Source organism: Eurosta solidaginis, chromosome 3 (genome assembly GCF_040869045.1).
Source record: "Eurosta solidaginis isolate ZX-2024a chromosome 3, ASM4086904v1, whole genome shotgun sequence".
Lineage (NCBI taxonomy): Eukaryota > Metazoa > Arthropoda > Insecta > Diptera > Tephritidae > Eurosta > Eurosta solidaginis.
This window is the reverse complement of record NC_090321.1, coordinates 229689398-229705607: the sequence shown is the minus strand read 5'-3', so window position 1 is coordinate 229705607 and position 16210 is coordinate 229689398. Positions and strand designations below refer to the sequence as shown.

The following is a 16210-nucleotide window of genomic DNA, read 5'->3' as shown; positions in this document are numbered from 1 at the left end:
GTACTTTTTAAAAACCGGGTACTTTTCGGAATAGGTTCTTATTTAGACTCGAGCAACCGTGTTAACTTTTATATTGACAATCAAGCAGCAATTAAGGCAATAAACTCGCACAGCACAGCATCTAAATGCGTGCTGGAGTGTAAGCAGTCTCTGGAGAGAATTGGGACAGGGAGAAGCATACATCTATATTGGGTCCCAGGGCATATGGGAATAGACGGGAATGAAAAAGCGGATGAACTAGCTAAAAAGCGCGCATCTCTTGAAGCTTGCTCCGTAGAGGTCCCAATTAGACTGCGCGAGATTAAGCGAAGGCGAGAGGTGCACATGATCGGCCAAGCGTGAAAGGCCTGGGTTCTAGCGCGGGGCTGTAAAGTGTCGAAGATTATGTGTAGGTCTTACAACCTTAGACTAACAAAGTTGCTTCTATCATTAAAAAGAGAGGACTGTAGACTCATGACGGGTATTCTGACTGGGCACTGCCTTCTGGCGTCACATGCCTTTAAATTAGGCTTGGTCAGTGATAGCAGATGTAGGAAGTGCGGGTTGGAGGAGGAAACGATCGAGCACATTCTGTGCTCGTGCCCTGCACTTGCCAGACTAAGACTCCAGCTATTAGGAGTGATACAGCTGTCAGATCTAGAAGTAGCAAATGGCTTCAGTCCTTGGAAGCTTCTAGTATTTTCCAAGAGGACGGAGTTATCTTATAACATAGATCCTGGTTTTTGATAGGGTTTTTCAGTTTGTTCGTTAAAACAAACTTCTGGCAACACCTCGGGCTCAAACAGTCTATGTGAGGTCCTCATGGACCGGCTAGTTCAACCTAACCTAACCTAAACTCGAGTACTTTTAAAACCGGATACTTTTTTGAACCGGACACTTTTTTAAGCTTTGTCCTTTTTAAGCCGGCTACATTTTAAGAAGCTGGTGTTTTTTCAAAACCGGCTGCTACTCGAGTACTTTTAAAACTGCATACTTTTTTGAGCCGGGCTCTTTCAAAAAGCTGGATATTTTTTTGAACCGAGAATTTTTTTGAATTTGTTACTTTTTTGGACCGGCTACATTTCAACCTTTTACTTTGATTTACCTACGACGGGATTAGGTTCCAACTTCTTATCCAATTGCGTCGTGCTTATTTTAGTTTTTACCACGAATTGGCGCCACGGAAACTATATGTTTTAGGCCGACTCCGAAAGGCATACCCAAGGCAGATGAATTTTCACTGAAAAGCTTTTCATAGCAGAAATACACTCGGAATTTTTATTAAATCACAGCCGAGGGCCGACACCGCTTAGAAAAACTTTTTTTTTACTAATTGAGACAATTTTTTTCTGAATTTTTAATGTTGCAATGCCTAGTACGTGATCCCAGGAACTTAGCTGTGTAGGCTGAGACTAACTAGCATCAGATGTCCTTAATTACATATACGGCTTTGCATATAATAGCAGCCTAAATCACGGCTTCATTTGCTCACATTGTTTCAGTAAGCAGGACCTCTTTGCATAGCCCCCTAAGTACCTGTGAAATTTTGTGCAGTTAAGTCACAGGAAAATTAGCTTTTATTATCACAGTCCATTGTTCCTATGACCAGACCTGTGATAAGGCCTGTGTCATTATTAGTAAAATTTATTGTGAGCGAGATGAAGATTCCTTCATAGACAGTCAGTGACGGTGTTTGAATCTGTCACAGCGCTTCACTTGACAAACGGAGCCACTTTGCATAGCCAGTTTATGTCATCGGGCGTTACTTTTTTGCAGCCCGAATCACGATCTTATTATCTTATTCCTACTATCACTGTTAATTTTTCCTGTGACGGGCGCTGTGATTGGGCTTTTGTTTGCCAATATGTGTTAAAATAATAGCAAGTGAGACGCAGATGCTATCACAAATAGTTAGTCAAAGAGATTCAAAGCTGTCAGTGCACCTAACTGTGATTTTAAGTCGCTCTCACAAGCGGTACGCGTTTGAATTAGGGCCAAAATATCAATTTATGTTATATTGTGCTACTTAGTAGCAGCGCGAATCCTATGGGTGCGTGTCTGCCATTATTAATAAAAGTACATAATTGCAAGTCAGATGCAGCCACCTCCACAAACAGTCGGTCACGCCGATTCGAATTTGTCACTACCTGTTGAGTTCGAATTTTCAAGCATGAGACATATGTATTTATTTATTACTACAAGGGTTAATACACAATCATGCTTCCTGTATTTATTGACATTTGCATTATCTCTATTCCTTTTGTACACAATTCTTTGTTACATTCTGGCATACAGTCCATTTTTTCTTATATATACCGCTCGCTATCGAATAATTGTTTTGCTAATACTTGCCAATATTTTTGAGTACATTAATTTGAATTAATAAAATTATTTGTTGTTAAGAATTAAAGTATTCTCGAGTGTTGATTGATTTCGTTTTGGAAACCGCCGCATCAGAGCAGCAGAAGCATTTCTTGCCGTACTGACAACCCGCTACAGGTATTAGCCGCAAAAGGTAAATCTACAAGAGAAGGTAATAATCCGCAACATTTTTTGGTCCTTCGAGCCGGATCTGCTGAGCTGTGCAAGTATATATAAAGAAAAATATTCGCATTTAAATATATTTGCAAACCGCATACAAATCGTCGCATCGGAAATATTTCGATCTACGTTTTTTTCATCTTTTTTATGCTGTAATTCGTATCGCCCTTTAGTTGCCCTCCGCAAGCAGCAGCAAACAAACCGCCGGAGAAATATATACATAGTACATAAATTACATACGTACATTAGACCCTTCCATTTTTATAATTTTTTTTTTTGTAATGAATCGAAATATATCAATACTGCTTTTATGATCGGAAAATAAATGAAAATAAATACTATTGCATTTCTACTAACCTAATAACATAGGTACCGTATTTAGCAAAATGCGAAACCATCGAAACAAAACTTAATGCTAAGAGTAGTATGTTGTCTTAAACTTCAAAGACTGTTATCGTCACAATGTACATCTATCCAGAGCTGTCGTTCTCTTGATCGCTTTTGATAGTATTGACGATGTTGAACAAATTACGCATTTGTAATTTGTACATCTTACTTTCTTGCTGCAAGCTTATACGGCGGTCTCTTTCGTGTTCAAGTTTCTTTTGAAGCTCCTGCGCAGTACAATGTAAGGTTTTATATTGCTGCCCTTCTTTGATAAATGTACTTGAAAGTAGACGTCTACATGCTGGGCATAATTTTCTCTGCTTGCTTTGTAAAACTAAAGCCCCTTTATAGTTATTTCCCTTGTAATTTTCTTCTTTATGGCATAATTGATGATAATAACCTTTGCATTCTGTACACTGCTCAAAGCAACCTCCATTCTTCAGGCACTCGTTGCAATAACGTTTTTCATCTGGAGAACTAGAACTAGATCGTGATGGTATGGCATCTTCATTTTTTTCAGCATTGCCACGTTTAGGGCGCCTGGATTGGAGAACCCGTTTAACTTCGGGCGATAGTAAAAATTCCTTTCGTTTTTTTTCTGGGGGGGGGGGGGGGGGGGGGGGGGGATAGGTGCCATACTCAATCCGACCATAATGGAAGTCAGCCCGTTCATTGCTGTGCACATTACGACGTTTTCTCTTTGAACGACGTTGTTGCATCTGAACAAGCACATTGGGAGTAAAAAGTTGAAAAATACGTAAAAACATTTCTTGGCCATAGTGTTCAGGCAACGTCCGCTGTTCGTCAACCTCCATAAAACCCAAAAAGGTTTGAGGCGGTGTTGGCAGGCGTTCGGGATTAGAGTCCTCAGATGATGAATTTAATTCTGATACATTGCGCTCTTTTGATATGGCCATAGCAGCATTATGTTTTGCTATTCGTGGCCTGATATCATATTTTTTTCCAACATGTGAATTGACTGTTCTGTCAATAGTTTGGGTTACTGATGTTGACGTAGTCGAGCGTGCTAAAAGGCTTGCCGCTGCTTTTGCTACCATATTTTCAGTACGTGCTTTGTTAAGAGCTTGTCTCAAATTCAACCGGCTAATTTTAACATTTTTCGATACAGGTATATTAATTTGTTGTTCCAGACTGCTAGAGAAGACATCGGCGCAATTCGTTTCTAATTTACCAACAACATTTTTATCTTCTACAAGATTCATTTGTAAAAATTTAGAAGCATCTTCAAGGCTATCATTACCTTGAACAGCTCCACTATTTTGTACTATTCTTTGAGAAATTGGTTTCAACAAAGACATTTGAGACAAACAGTTGATATTTCCTTCAGAATTTTCGTAATCGGCCGTTTGAATTCGCCATTAGGGGTCTTTACCGTGACGACCCTTGTGCGACCGTCAGCTCCCGGATGACATCGAACTACCCTCGCTAGTGTCCACTTTGTGGGAGGGGTAGCTTCGTCGAATACAGCCACAACGTCTCCATCTTCAAAGTTACGCGTCGGTCTAAACCACTTGGCGCGGCGTTGTAAACTCACGAGATACTCGTCTCTCCAACGACGCCAGAAATGCTGTCTTATGGATGATATCAACTGCCACCTTTGCCGGAGATTTCCCCGGAACCCTTGACCCTCAGGTTCCGGGATAGACTTAAGCGGTTCGCCGATAATAAAGTGCCCCGGTGTTAGAGCTTCGAGGTCGAGTGCATTCGTAGAAACCTCGCACAATGGACGGGAGTTTACGCAAGCTTCCACTTCCGTTAATAGCGTGCTGAATTCCTCGTAAGACAAGAGGGTTCCACCTAAAACGCGTTTCAGGTGGTACTTGATCCGTTTTATACCGGTTTCCCAGTATCCGCCCATGTGATGCGCGGTCGGTGGATTGAAGCGCCATTCTATGTGCGAATCAGCGAAGAAATTCTGCAGCGTATCGTCTTCCATACATTTTTCGTACATGACACGAAGCTCCTTCTCGGCTCCGACGAAATTCGTGCCATTATCGGAAAACATGGTCTTGCAGTATCCTCTACGATTAATAAAACGCTTGAACGCGTTGAGGAATGCAGGGGTCGACAGATCTCCTACGAACTCCAGATGCATCGCACCCGTGCACATACAAATAAAAGAACAAATATATCCCTTAATGGATTTCGCTCCTCTTCCATGGGTAAACTTATACGAATAGGGACCGGCGAAGTCGACCGCAGTGCGCGTGAAGCAGCGAGAGTAAGTCGTACGAAACGCTGGAAGGTCACCCATGGACTGTTTGGAGGCGTTGCGATTGATGCAAGTGTACTTAACACACTTTTGATAAATGCTACGGATTAAACTGCGGACGCCAATTATCCAGTAGCGACGTTGCAATACGACCTGCATTATGCGCGGCCCAGCATGTAATGTAAAACGGTGAATATCAGAAATTATTAATCGAGATAGCGGGGAATTTTTAGCCAAAATTATTGGATGCCTGACATCATTCGTGACCTCTGCGGATTTTAGTCGTCCACCTACCCGAAGGATACCGTTCGGGTCGAGAAAGGGCTGCAAGCGCAACAAGCTACTGCGTACCGGGATCGGCCGATTTGCGGTGCAACAGGAGATCTCGTTAGCAAAGTAAAGGGTTTGGGAATACTTTATTAAGCAGCGTTCAGCTTCCATTAACTCCAGACCGCTTAAAGACCCAGCTCGTTTTTCATCGAGGCGTTTGACAGCAGCACGAGAGTTTGATATAAACCTTAATATGTAAGCGATGACACGACGCAACTTGGAAAACGACGAATATTTCCTAATGACTGGCCAGTGGTCATCCGAGTTGATCACGTGGGCTACGACCTTGTTTCGGACGCCTAGGTCGGTTGTGTGCGGCTTCAAGGAACCTTCCTTCCAGAACTGGTTTGTACCCTTCAAAAAATCAGGACCGTTCCACCACAGCTGTTGTCCAAGCAAATCAGAAGGCGATATACCCCTTGAAGCACAATCAGCAGGATTCAATGCTGTACGCACATGATTCCAACACTCGGGAGGCAAGATTTCTTGAACGTCGGCAACTCGGTTTGCTATGAAGGTCATCCATCTGCTAGGGTGTGCTTGCAGCCAAGCTAGCGTGATCGTCGAATCCGTCCAAGCGTACAGCGGGTAACGAATATCGCACCAACTGTTCAACACGCTACGAACTAACTTTGAAGCTAAATGCGCCGCACAAAGTTCTAGACGCGGCAGTGTGGTCGTTTTGAGCGGTGCCACCTTAGTTTTCGACGAAATGATAGAAACCGTGACCGTGCCGTCGTATTGCAAGGTGCGAGCGTAGATAACAGCAGCATAAGCGCGTTCCGAAGCGTCAGCAAAAACATGTAGCTCGGTGAGTGCCCCGGTTGTTCCAGATCCAAGCCAGCGATTCACCCTCAATTCTCTCAGTTTCTGCAGCTGAAACCGGTGATCGAGCCACGCCCTGGAGATCGAGTCTGGGATCAGGTCGTCCCATCCAACTGCAGAGCGCCAAACGTCTTGGAACCACATCTTCGATTTGATTGTTACCGGAGCGAGTAAGCCCAAAGGGTCGAACAATGTGCTGGCATCGGCCAAGAACGATCTTTTAGTCAAACGTGTAGGTTCCTCCTTCAGGTTGACTGCAAAGGTGAAATGATCTTGCTCGGTATCCCACATTAAACCAAGCGCATGTGCGTCCTTACCATCCACCACGTAGTGTGATATACTTCCTGATGACTCGGAGATACTTTCGTTCAGTTCTTTGCAATTCGTTGCCCACTTTCGCAGTTCGAAACCACCTTCCTTCAAAATCTCCGACACGTTCCGTTGTAGTGATTGCAAATGAGTTTTACAGGATGCGCCAGTGAGCAAATCGTCCATATAAAAATCATTAAGAATCGCTGAAACGGATCTTTCGCAGCTGTTCGACGAATCTATAGCAGTTTGTTGTAGGGCTTTTACAGCTAAATGAGACGCGGCCGCCACACCATAGGTTACTCGTAGCATGCGGTAGTCTTGAATAGGCAAAGATGGGTCAGAACGCCAAACGATGCGTTGCAAATCCACGTGCTTCGACGATACGCATACCTGACGATACATCTTAGCAACATCCGCTGTTACAGCATAGCGATGAGTTCGAAAGCGTAATAGTATGGAATACAGATCCTGTTGCAGTTGCGGTCCAACACACAGCCCGTCGTTTAGCGAATTTCCGGACGAAGTTTTGGCGGAAGCGTTGAAAACGACTCTTAGCTTCGTCGTGATGCTGGACTCCTTCAACACTGCATGATGCGGCATGTAATAGACAGCATTATTCGTTGCTCCCGTTACGGCTTCCATATGTCCCATTTCCATAAGCTCTTGCATGAACTCGTTGTAATGTGCCTGCAACTTGGTGTCACGAGTCATCCTCCGTTCCATATGCAGCAGACTGCGAACTGCGAAGTCGCGAGAGTCACCCAATGGCACATCAACTTTCAGCGGTAACTCCACTAGAAAGCGACCATCAGGCAACCGGCAGTGCGTAGATGCGAAGTTATCTTCACAGAAGCGCTCTTCGAACGTCAAATGCTGTTTACGTGGAGACTCTTCAAGTTCCCACAGCCTAGTCAGAGCTCGATCGATTTGCACATAACAGTGCAGCGTTTGTACTTGTTGGTTTGACGACGGCGAAGTATCAACATTTCCGCACAAAGTCCAACCGAATACTGTTTTTTGCGCTATCGGTGTGCCAGGTGGTCCTTTGCGAAGTTCGGTACAGATGAGACGGCCCATGACATCCATTCCAACCAAAATGTCGATGCGTCCGGGTTTCATGAAGTCCGGATCTGCCAGAACCAACCCCCGAATATGTGGCCATTCAGGGATGTCCAGCTTTTGCGATGGCGAGTCGCCTGTAATTTTTTGTAAAATCAAGGCATCTATTGAGTAGCAGTCATCCGAAAAACTCGATGAGAGTAAAAGTGATGTCTCACCCTTACAGCGACCTCCTTGGGATGAACCGATCCCAGTGACCACTACGGAAGCCGATGTTCGGGGTAGTCCTAAACGCTGCACACACGCCTCGGTTACGAACGTCGCATGTGAACCCGAATCAAATAACAGACGAGCTGTCTGCCATCTATTGGAACTATCGCGAACCTTCACGGCAGCGGTTGAAAGCAAAACGGCATGTTGCCTTATGGCTAGCGGGTCAGCCTTAGAGCTCAGGCATGACGAAACAGATGTGGAAGCGGAAGTTAATGGTGGTTTAACGATAGTGGATGCGGTACTAGTCGAGAAAGTTGTAAGGGGGATAGCAGATGGAGCAGTCGTTGCATTGCAGTCAGCCTCAGCGATGAAATGAGCTGTTGTAGTGCTAGCGGTTGATACTCCCATACCATGAAGCAGTGTGTGATGCCGTTGGTGGCATATACGGCATGCGGAGGTACTGTTACAGCGGTCTTTGAAATGTCCAGGACTCAAACAGTTAAGACAGGCTTTTGATTCTTTAAGGAATTTCGATTTGGCGGTGGCATCTAGATTGCGGAACTTCTCACAAGCATAAATCCTGTGACTTGCATTGCAGTATAGACATCGCGTATTGGCTCGTTCCGAGATCGCGTGCAAAACTTTTGTTGACTTTCCAGCTGATTTTGACGGGGTTACCTTCCCTACTGTGGTCTGGGCATCAGGCGTAGTTAGCATCGATAACGAGCGGCATCGTATTTCTAAAAAGGTAGTCAACTGATCAAGGGTTGGTGGCTCATCGCTTACCAGCGACAACTCCCACTGCTTCCGGGTCTCGAACGCTAGTTTGTTAACGATCTCGTGGACTAGCCAATCGTCCCAAAACTCGACCGGCCTACCTAACGCTTTGAGCTCTCGAATGTGCTGATGAAATGCATTAAGAACGCTTTTGATGGCATCAGCAGAGTCATTAGTGACCTTTTTAATGTCACCTAAGGCCCTAATATGCGCTTCAACGATGACGCGCATAACCTTGTAACGCGCCTTGAGCAGGTTCCACGCCTCAGTATAGTTTGCGTCGCTTATCTTAAAGCCACTTATTATGCTAAGGGCGTCTCCTTTTAAACAACTACGCAGATAGTACAACTTTTGCCCGCCCGACAAGGTAGGATTGTTTTCGACTAGCGAACAAAAACCATCGTAAAACGCAATCCATTCAGTTGAATCGCCGGCGAATGTTGGAAGATCCATTTTGGGCAGTCGAATGGATGCAGACACAGTTGCTGACGACGAAATTGGTTGCGACACAGATTCAGCTCTACATTTCTGCACGCGCTTAAAATTTACCAACGCCGTGCAATACCAGGTTTCGGCCTGTATGCGAGCATTTTCCTCCACCTCAATATTGTCGGCTCCACACGAAACCTCTACTGCATCTTGCGCGGTGTTGAAACGAGCCCATTGCTCACTCAACAATGTCAGATAGCTTTCAACATTATCGACATCCAAAATAAAATCGTCGTCCTTACTTTTCGTCATGTACCGCTTAATGGCGTTGAGGGCAGAGTCACGCGTTTTGACGAAAGTAGACATTGTACTTCGCAGCAAAAAAAAATTATAAAAATGGAAGGGTCTAATGTACGTATGTAATTTATGTACTATGTATATATTTCTCCGGCGGTTTGTTTGCTGCTGCTTGCGGAGGGCAACTAAAGGTCGATACGAATTACAGCATAAAAAAGATGAAAAAAACGTAGATCGAAATATTTCCGATGCGACGATTTGTATGCGGTTTGCAAATATATTTAAATGTCGGGCGGGAAAAAGTTGTACTATCTGCGTAGTTGTTTAAAAGGAGACGCCCTTAGCATAATAAGTGGCTTTAAGATAAGCGACGCAAACTATACTGAGGCGTGGAACCTGCTCAAGGCGCGTTACAAGGTTATGCGCGTCATCGTTGAAGCGCATATTAGGGCCTTAGGTGACATTAAAAAGGTCACTAATGACTCTGCTGATGCCATCAAAAGCGTTCTTAATGCATCATTATTTATTTGAACATCATTTCTTTTAAGCATTTTGTAGAATTCGTCCATAATCCGACGCAAACGAAGAAACAAGAAATGTTGTTCGGCGTTGATCTCGTAAATCTCCGATTCGATTTCGTCTAAAATGCGCTGTTTCTGTACTGGATCTGCGTCTTCCTCCTGTTGAAACACGTCGATAACCATCTGATGCATTAAATGCTTTGATATCTCGGGAAGTCGTACCGCTTATAAATGATCTTACAATTGAAGTACTACCTGCTACTGTACTCTTTCGAAACACTGAACAAAAGCTTATTGAAAAATATTTTGAAGTGCAAAACGAAAAGACTGTTTATGAAATTGAAGATTCAGAAGAGGAGACCAATTTGTTTTCACTTAATGAAGAAGTTAAAGAAATACCATGGACTAAAAGCAAAAACGAGTACAGCAGTCTCAACGAAGAATTAAAATTGAATGAAACGCGCAGTAGCTTGTTGCGCTTGCAGCCCTTTCTCGACCCGAACGGTATCCTTCGGGTAGGTGGACGACTAAAATCCGCAGAGGTCACGAATGATGTCAGGCATCCAATAATTTTGGCTAAAAATTCCCCGCTATCTCGATTAATAATTTCTGATATTCACCGTTTTACATTACATGCTGGGCCGCGCATAATGCAGGTCGTATTGCAACGTCGCTACTGGATAATTGGCGTCCGCAGTTTAATCCGTAGCATTTATCATAAGTGTGTTAAGTGCACTTGCATCAATCGCAACGCCTCCAAACAGTCCATGGGTGACCTTCCAGCGTTTCGTACGACTTACTCTCGCTGCTTCACGCGCACTGCGGTCGACTTCGCCGGTCCCTATTCGTATAAGTTTACCCATGGAAGAGGAGCGAAATCCATTAAGGGATATATTTGTTCTTTTATTTGTATGTGCACGGGTGCGATGCATCTGGAGTTCGTAGGAGATCTGTCGACCCCTGCATTCCTCAACGCGTTCAAGCGTTTTATTAATCGTAGAGGATACTGCAAGACCATGTTTTCCGATAATGGCACGAATTTCGTCGGAGCCGAGAAGGAGCTTCGTGTCATGTACGAAAAATGTATGGAAGACGATACGCTGCAGAATTTCTTCGCTGATTCGCACATAGAATGGCGCTTCAATCCACCGACCGCGCCTCACATGGGCGGATACTGGGAAACCGGTATAAAACGGATCAAGTACCACCTGAAACGCGTTTTAGGTGGAACCCTCTTGTCTTACGAGGAATTCAGCACGCTATTAACGGAAGTGGAAGCTTGCGTAAACTCCCGTCCATTGTGCGAGGTTTCTACGAATGCACTCGACCTCGAAGCTCTAACACCGGGGCACTTTATTATCGGCGAACCGCTTAAGTCTATCCCGGAACCTGAGGGTCAAGGGTTCCGGGGAAATCTCCGGCAAAGGTGGCAGTTGATATCATCCATAAGACAGCATTTCTGGCGTCGTTGGAGAGACGAGTATCTCGTGAGTTTACAACGCCGCACCAAGTGGTTTAGACCGACGCGTAACTTTGAAGATGGAGACGTTGTGGCTGTATTCGACGAAGCTACCCCTCCCACAAAGTGGACACTAGCGAGGGTAGTTCGATGTCATCCGGGAGCTGACGGTCGCACAAGGGTCGTCACGGTAAAGACCCCTAATGGCGAATTCAAACGGCCGATTACGAAAATATGCCTTCTACCTACGAAAGGTGATTTATTTTGCGAGAACGAAGAACCATGAAGACACATTTTTTAACCATGTTAAAATTGCTCACATTTTTTATATTTTAAACATTGTTTTGTTAACAGTCGAATCTGAACATAATAATCTAATTCTGTTAAACCTTTTTTTTATATAATGATTAAATTCTGTTAAGTTTATTTTTCTATTTTGTAAACATAAGAAATGTAAAATCAAATGTAATTTAAAGTTGAACGTATCATACGTAACTAGATAGTTCAAGGGCGGCGGTATGTTGAGTTCGAATTTTCAAGCATGAGACATATGTATTTATTTATTACTACAAGGGTTAATACACAATCATGCTTCCTGTATTTATTGACATTTGCATTATCTCTATTCCTTTTGTACACAATTCTTTGTTACATTCTGGCATACAGTCCATTTTTTCTTATATATACCGCTCGCTATCGAATAATTGTTTTGCTAATACTTGCCAATATTTTTGAGTACATTAATTTGAATTAATAAAATTATTTGTTGTTAAGAATTAAAGTATTCTCGAGTGTTGATTGATTTCGTTTTGGAAACCGCCGCATCAGAGCAGCAGAAGCATTTCTTGCCGTACTGACAACCCGCTACAGGTATTAGCCGCAAAAGGTAAATCTACAAGAGAAGGTAATAATCCGCAACACTACCCTTGACCGCGACTTTCAGTTGCTGCGGGTGCATGAATATTTTTCTACGTTATTTCCGTAGTCAGTAAAAGGGGCTGCGGGAGCAGTACGTCTTTCAAGGAAAATGGGGCAAATACGATCCAGTTGACATTTTCAGAATTTAAAGGGACCAGGGACTAGGACTGGGACTGGTACTAAATAAACGGATAAGGAAAAGGGGGAAGAGAGCGAGAAAGGGGGGGGGGGTGTTTGGGAGTACGAGATATAAACTTCTTAAAAGTTATGCAGACAGACCAAAGTTAGGGCGCAACAACGCCTGCCGGGTCTGCTAGTGTTTATATAATTTGTCAAAATATATTCTCCTTTTTTATTTTTACAAGTTTTAATTCATTTTACCGCATCTTCTCACCACAGATCCAGCGACGATGCTGAGCAAGAGATTTTCATGTATGACATCTCCACGGGTGCTGTTAATAGATTGAATGGCGAACTATCGAGCGCTTTTGTAAATGTGGCAGAAGAGAATGCAAGTTCTGAAGACTTTGAGCATGCTTCAACATTAGATCCCAGCGTATTGGAGACAATGATGCAAAAAAATCGGCGAAGATGAGCAATGTACGCTACAATCAAATGTGCCACTCGAATGTGCAAATTACAGCCATTTTTAGAGATAAACCCGAATCGCAAGTTCTAAAAGAAGAGAAAAAAAAATTCAATATCTTCATAAAGTATGCACATATTTATTTATTTGTATATGTGTATTGAGGTTTTTTAAAGAGCAGCAGTATAAGTTGAGAGTAGAATTACATTTTACATAAGAAATTCGAAAATAGTACGGAAATACAGTAGCGAGCATCAAAATAGCAGTGGGAGTTTTTATGAAATTTCTTTCTTCTTCTTTTTATTATTTTCGATAATTTAAGAAAAAATTTATTCAAATTTTGTAACTGTAACTATTCAAACCAATTTCAAACACATTTTCGAAGAGAGTTCGAATATTCGAGAAAATCTTACATTTGTTACGAAATTTTTATTTAAAGATTTCTGACTTATTTGAATAAAGAGTTTTTCAAAAAAACTTACTAAAAATTAATGCGAATTTTGAGAGAAACACTTTTTCCGAATCTTCGAATTTCTTTGAAAACGTTTTTGAAATGCTTTTTTATGCTCCAGTAAGTTGTAGTAATTTTTTTTTACATTATCGAAATGCATTATAGAAAAAGAAGAATTTAACTGACAAAACTTTTACAAAAAGTGCCACTGCTATTTTCGTGTTCACTGCTGTACATATTTTGTGCCCACGAAAAAATTTTTATTTTGGAATTTTTCAAATATTTTTCTAGCATAAATGAATTTAGAAACCACTTGTTTACCTTTTACCATTATTTTCGAAATTATTTCGAAAATACTTTAAACAAAAAAGTGAGAGAAATATTCGCTTCACCATTTCTTGGCTGCTCTCAAAACTATTGTATAGATTTTATTTTTTTTAAATTTAGTTAATATTACATACCTATTTTTTTATGAAATTGTTGTTTTTGTATATATCAGAATATTTCAAGAGAAGAAGCAGTGAGTTTTTACTATAGCCTTTAAAAATCTAATAAAATATTGAAAAAAATAAAAACCGTTTTGATTACTGTGGTGTGATTCCCTTCATTACTGGAGCTCATACAAAGCTGTGGCGAATATTAGTAGTTTCGATACGTCACTATGCAGCTAGTAATAATTGCTGGACACGAGCAACAGCAAGGCCTGCAGGTGGAATTGAAAACAGCCACACATACATGTAAACAACTACAACGAGCTCATATTACCAGAGAGAGATATAATAAGAGACGTCATTTCATACTTTTTGCGAAATTTATTTGTAATGGCCCATTTGAGGGGTAATTTTACAATGCTTCTATACATTTTCATGAGGTATTTTTGATTATTTTAAAGGATCGTATTAATTAAGCAATTCATCCTCTTTCCAACAATCACAATATATATTAATATAAACTTCTTAAAAATGTGTAGAAGGTAATTTTCTAATACCCGCCAAACAGGTACATTACAAGTAAAAATTGAAATGATTTCTCTTATTCTATCTATCCTCTCTGATATTACATGCCAACCTAATAAAACCGCACTGGGTTTTTTTAGCGCACGCAAACAACCGGCGTTTTTTTGTCCTAACCCAAATAAGCATGCATTGCGACAATGTAAAGCATGTGTGGAAACGTCAAATCTAAATGTCACGCAGAAAAAAATTGGAAATCGAGTTATACTAATTTCACACAGACGGCTTATTGAATAATAAATGCAATTTTCTACATTAAGACGCTTATTGAGCTCAATCTTCCCTACAAAATTCGAATCTATTATTATTTCATTAGTAGCTAATCGAATGCCTAATGAAGTCAAAAGCACAATGCAACTCTGTTGGCAGCGTTCCGCTTCCGTTTCCGCTTCTTAATTTTTAAAGCAAATGTCATTGTCTGCATGGCGGAACGATACAAGGTGGCCGCATCGAACAGCTGATTATAACCTTTTTTATTTGATTTGATACATCAACTACCGGCGCAGTACGATTTTGACATTTGTCCATCGAATTTACAAGTACATAGCATTTTTTTTGTTTATAGGTATGTCACCATGCTCCCACCTTGTATCGTTCCGCCATGATTGTCTGTCTCATCCTTCATACTAATCAAGCAGTTACTTCTGTGTGAAAGCAAAAAATCTACGATTTCATTAGCAGGTGAAATGAGATCATTAAGTTTCTGTGTGAAAACGTATTAGGCTTTCACGGAGCAAATTCAGTTTGGGTTGCTCTCATACCAGTTGTATGTGCATGAGACATTTTTGACAGAATATGTCTTGCGTGCGTTTATATTAGGTTGGCATGTTACTCAGAATTTCAAACACATATACATAGAAGGAAAACAAAATAAGAGATGCAGAGATGTACAGCGCATATTACTCAAACATCTACACACACATATAAAATACTTGTACACACATATACACAAATGGCTACAGACAATTTAAGATACAGAAACGAGAAATAAATAAGCAACTATGAGATACAGAAGTTAGAAATAAATAAGCAACTATTCGAGAAGGGTTTTCGCGAAAGGTCTAGATGCTGTGAGAAATAGGCGAACGATGGTGAATAAGCATGATTATAGCACCGTTAGTAAGGAGTACTTTATTTACAGAGCACTTGCCATTATTTATTTGACAGTTCAGTGATAACGATAACAGAAGGGCAGAATGATAGACAATTTCCTAAAATTCGCTCCAATACTAACTCCAAGCCTTAGCGAAGTTGATAAAGAGTGTGCTTTCAGTGTCCACAATAGGCTTCCTGAGCGTGCTATTGAATGAGAGATCGGTGTTATTATGGCAACAGGTTGACTAAGAGTGGAGTTGAATGGTACATTAGGGTGGGCCAAAAAAAAGATAGCTTTTAAAAAATGCAGCTTTTATTTTATTGCATAGCGGTGCCTCATCGCGGCATAAGTTTCTCTATTCAAATTGTATGAGGAATCTGAAACATTTTGAGGTTGAACTTTATCCAAAATAACTACTAAAGGAGCCAAGTTAGCAAAACATATTTCTTGAGATTTTTTCAGTTTCTTTTCAGTGTATGTATATCGACCGATTTGGGTACAAAGGGTTACGGGTCTTGAAAATTCCACATATGATTTGTATGGAACAACGGTTGAAAGAAAATCGTTGGATTTGCTACACCACAAGTGTTTTTCAGCCCAACGGTGGGCCGCTCTGAATAAATTATTATTTAAAAGAACACAATTGCTTATTAAGTCAATTTGAAGGCGAAATAACATATTTCTCCTTCTTTAAGTAGCCTGGAATATTGAATAAAATTGTCGTTATTATATCACCGATTAATGCATAATCAGTACGTTCATGTACCACAGTATCAAGCACATG

The 16210-nt window shown here is 41.4% G+C and overlaps 2 protein-coding genes across 3 annotated transcripts in view; one reads left to right on the top strand and one right to left on the bottom strand.

Annotated features, from left to right (window-relative positions):
* Window positions 1-13840, top strand: part of LOC137245184 (uncharacterized) — a 104933-nt gene extending 91093 nt beyond the window's left edge. For both annotated transcript variants that reach the window (XM_067775439.1, XM_067775440.1), the window contains exon 5: window positions 12680-13840. In XM_067775439.1, coding sequence (XP_067631540.1) covers window positions 12680-12875 — 196 coding nt within the window. In that variant the 3' untranslated portion in view covers window positions 12876-13840. The remainder of the gene's footprint in view (window positions 1-12679) is intronic.
* On the bottom strand, window positions 2991-4243 carry LOC137243626 (uncharacterized). The gene is made up of 2 exons (XM_067771515.1): window positions 4169-4243; window positions 2991-4117 (listed from the first exon to the last, which is right to left on the bottom strand). The coding sequence occupies exons 1-2, from the start codon at window positions 4224-4226 to the stop codon at window positions 2991-2993; spliced, it is 1185 nt and encodes a 394-aa protein (XP_067627616.1). The 5' UTR covers window positions 4227-4243.
* Window positions 13841-16210: the final 2370 nt, after the last annotated feature.

Coding starts and splice junctions, on each gene's coding strand:
- LOC137243626 (XM_067771515.1), bottom strand. CDS start 4,226: ATGTCTTTGTTGAAACCAATTTCTCAAAGAATAGTACAAAATAGTGGA. Junction 4,118..4,168: donor AAATAGTGGAGCTGTTCAAG/GTAATGATAGCC, acceptor TGAATCTTGTAG/AAGATAAAAATGTTGTTGGT.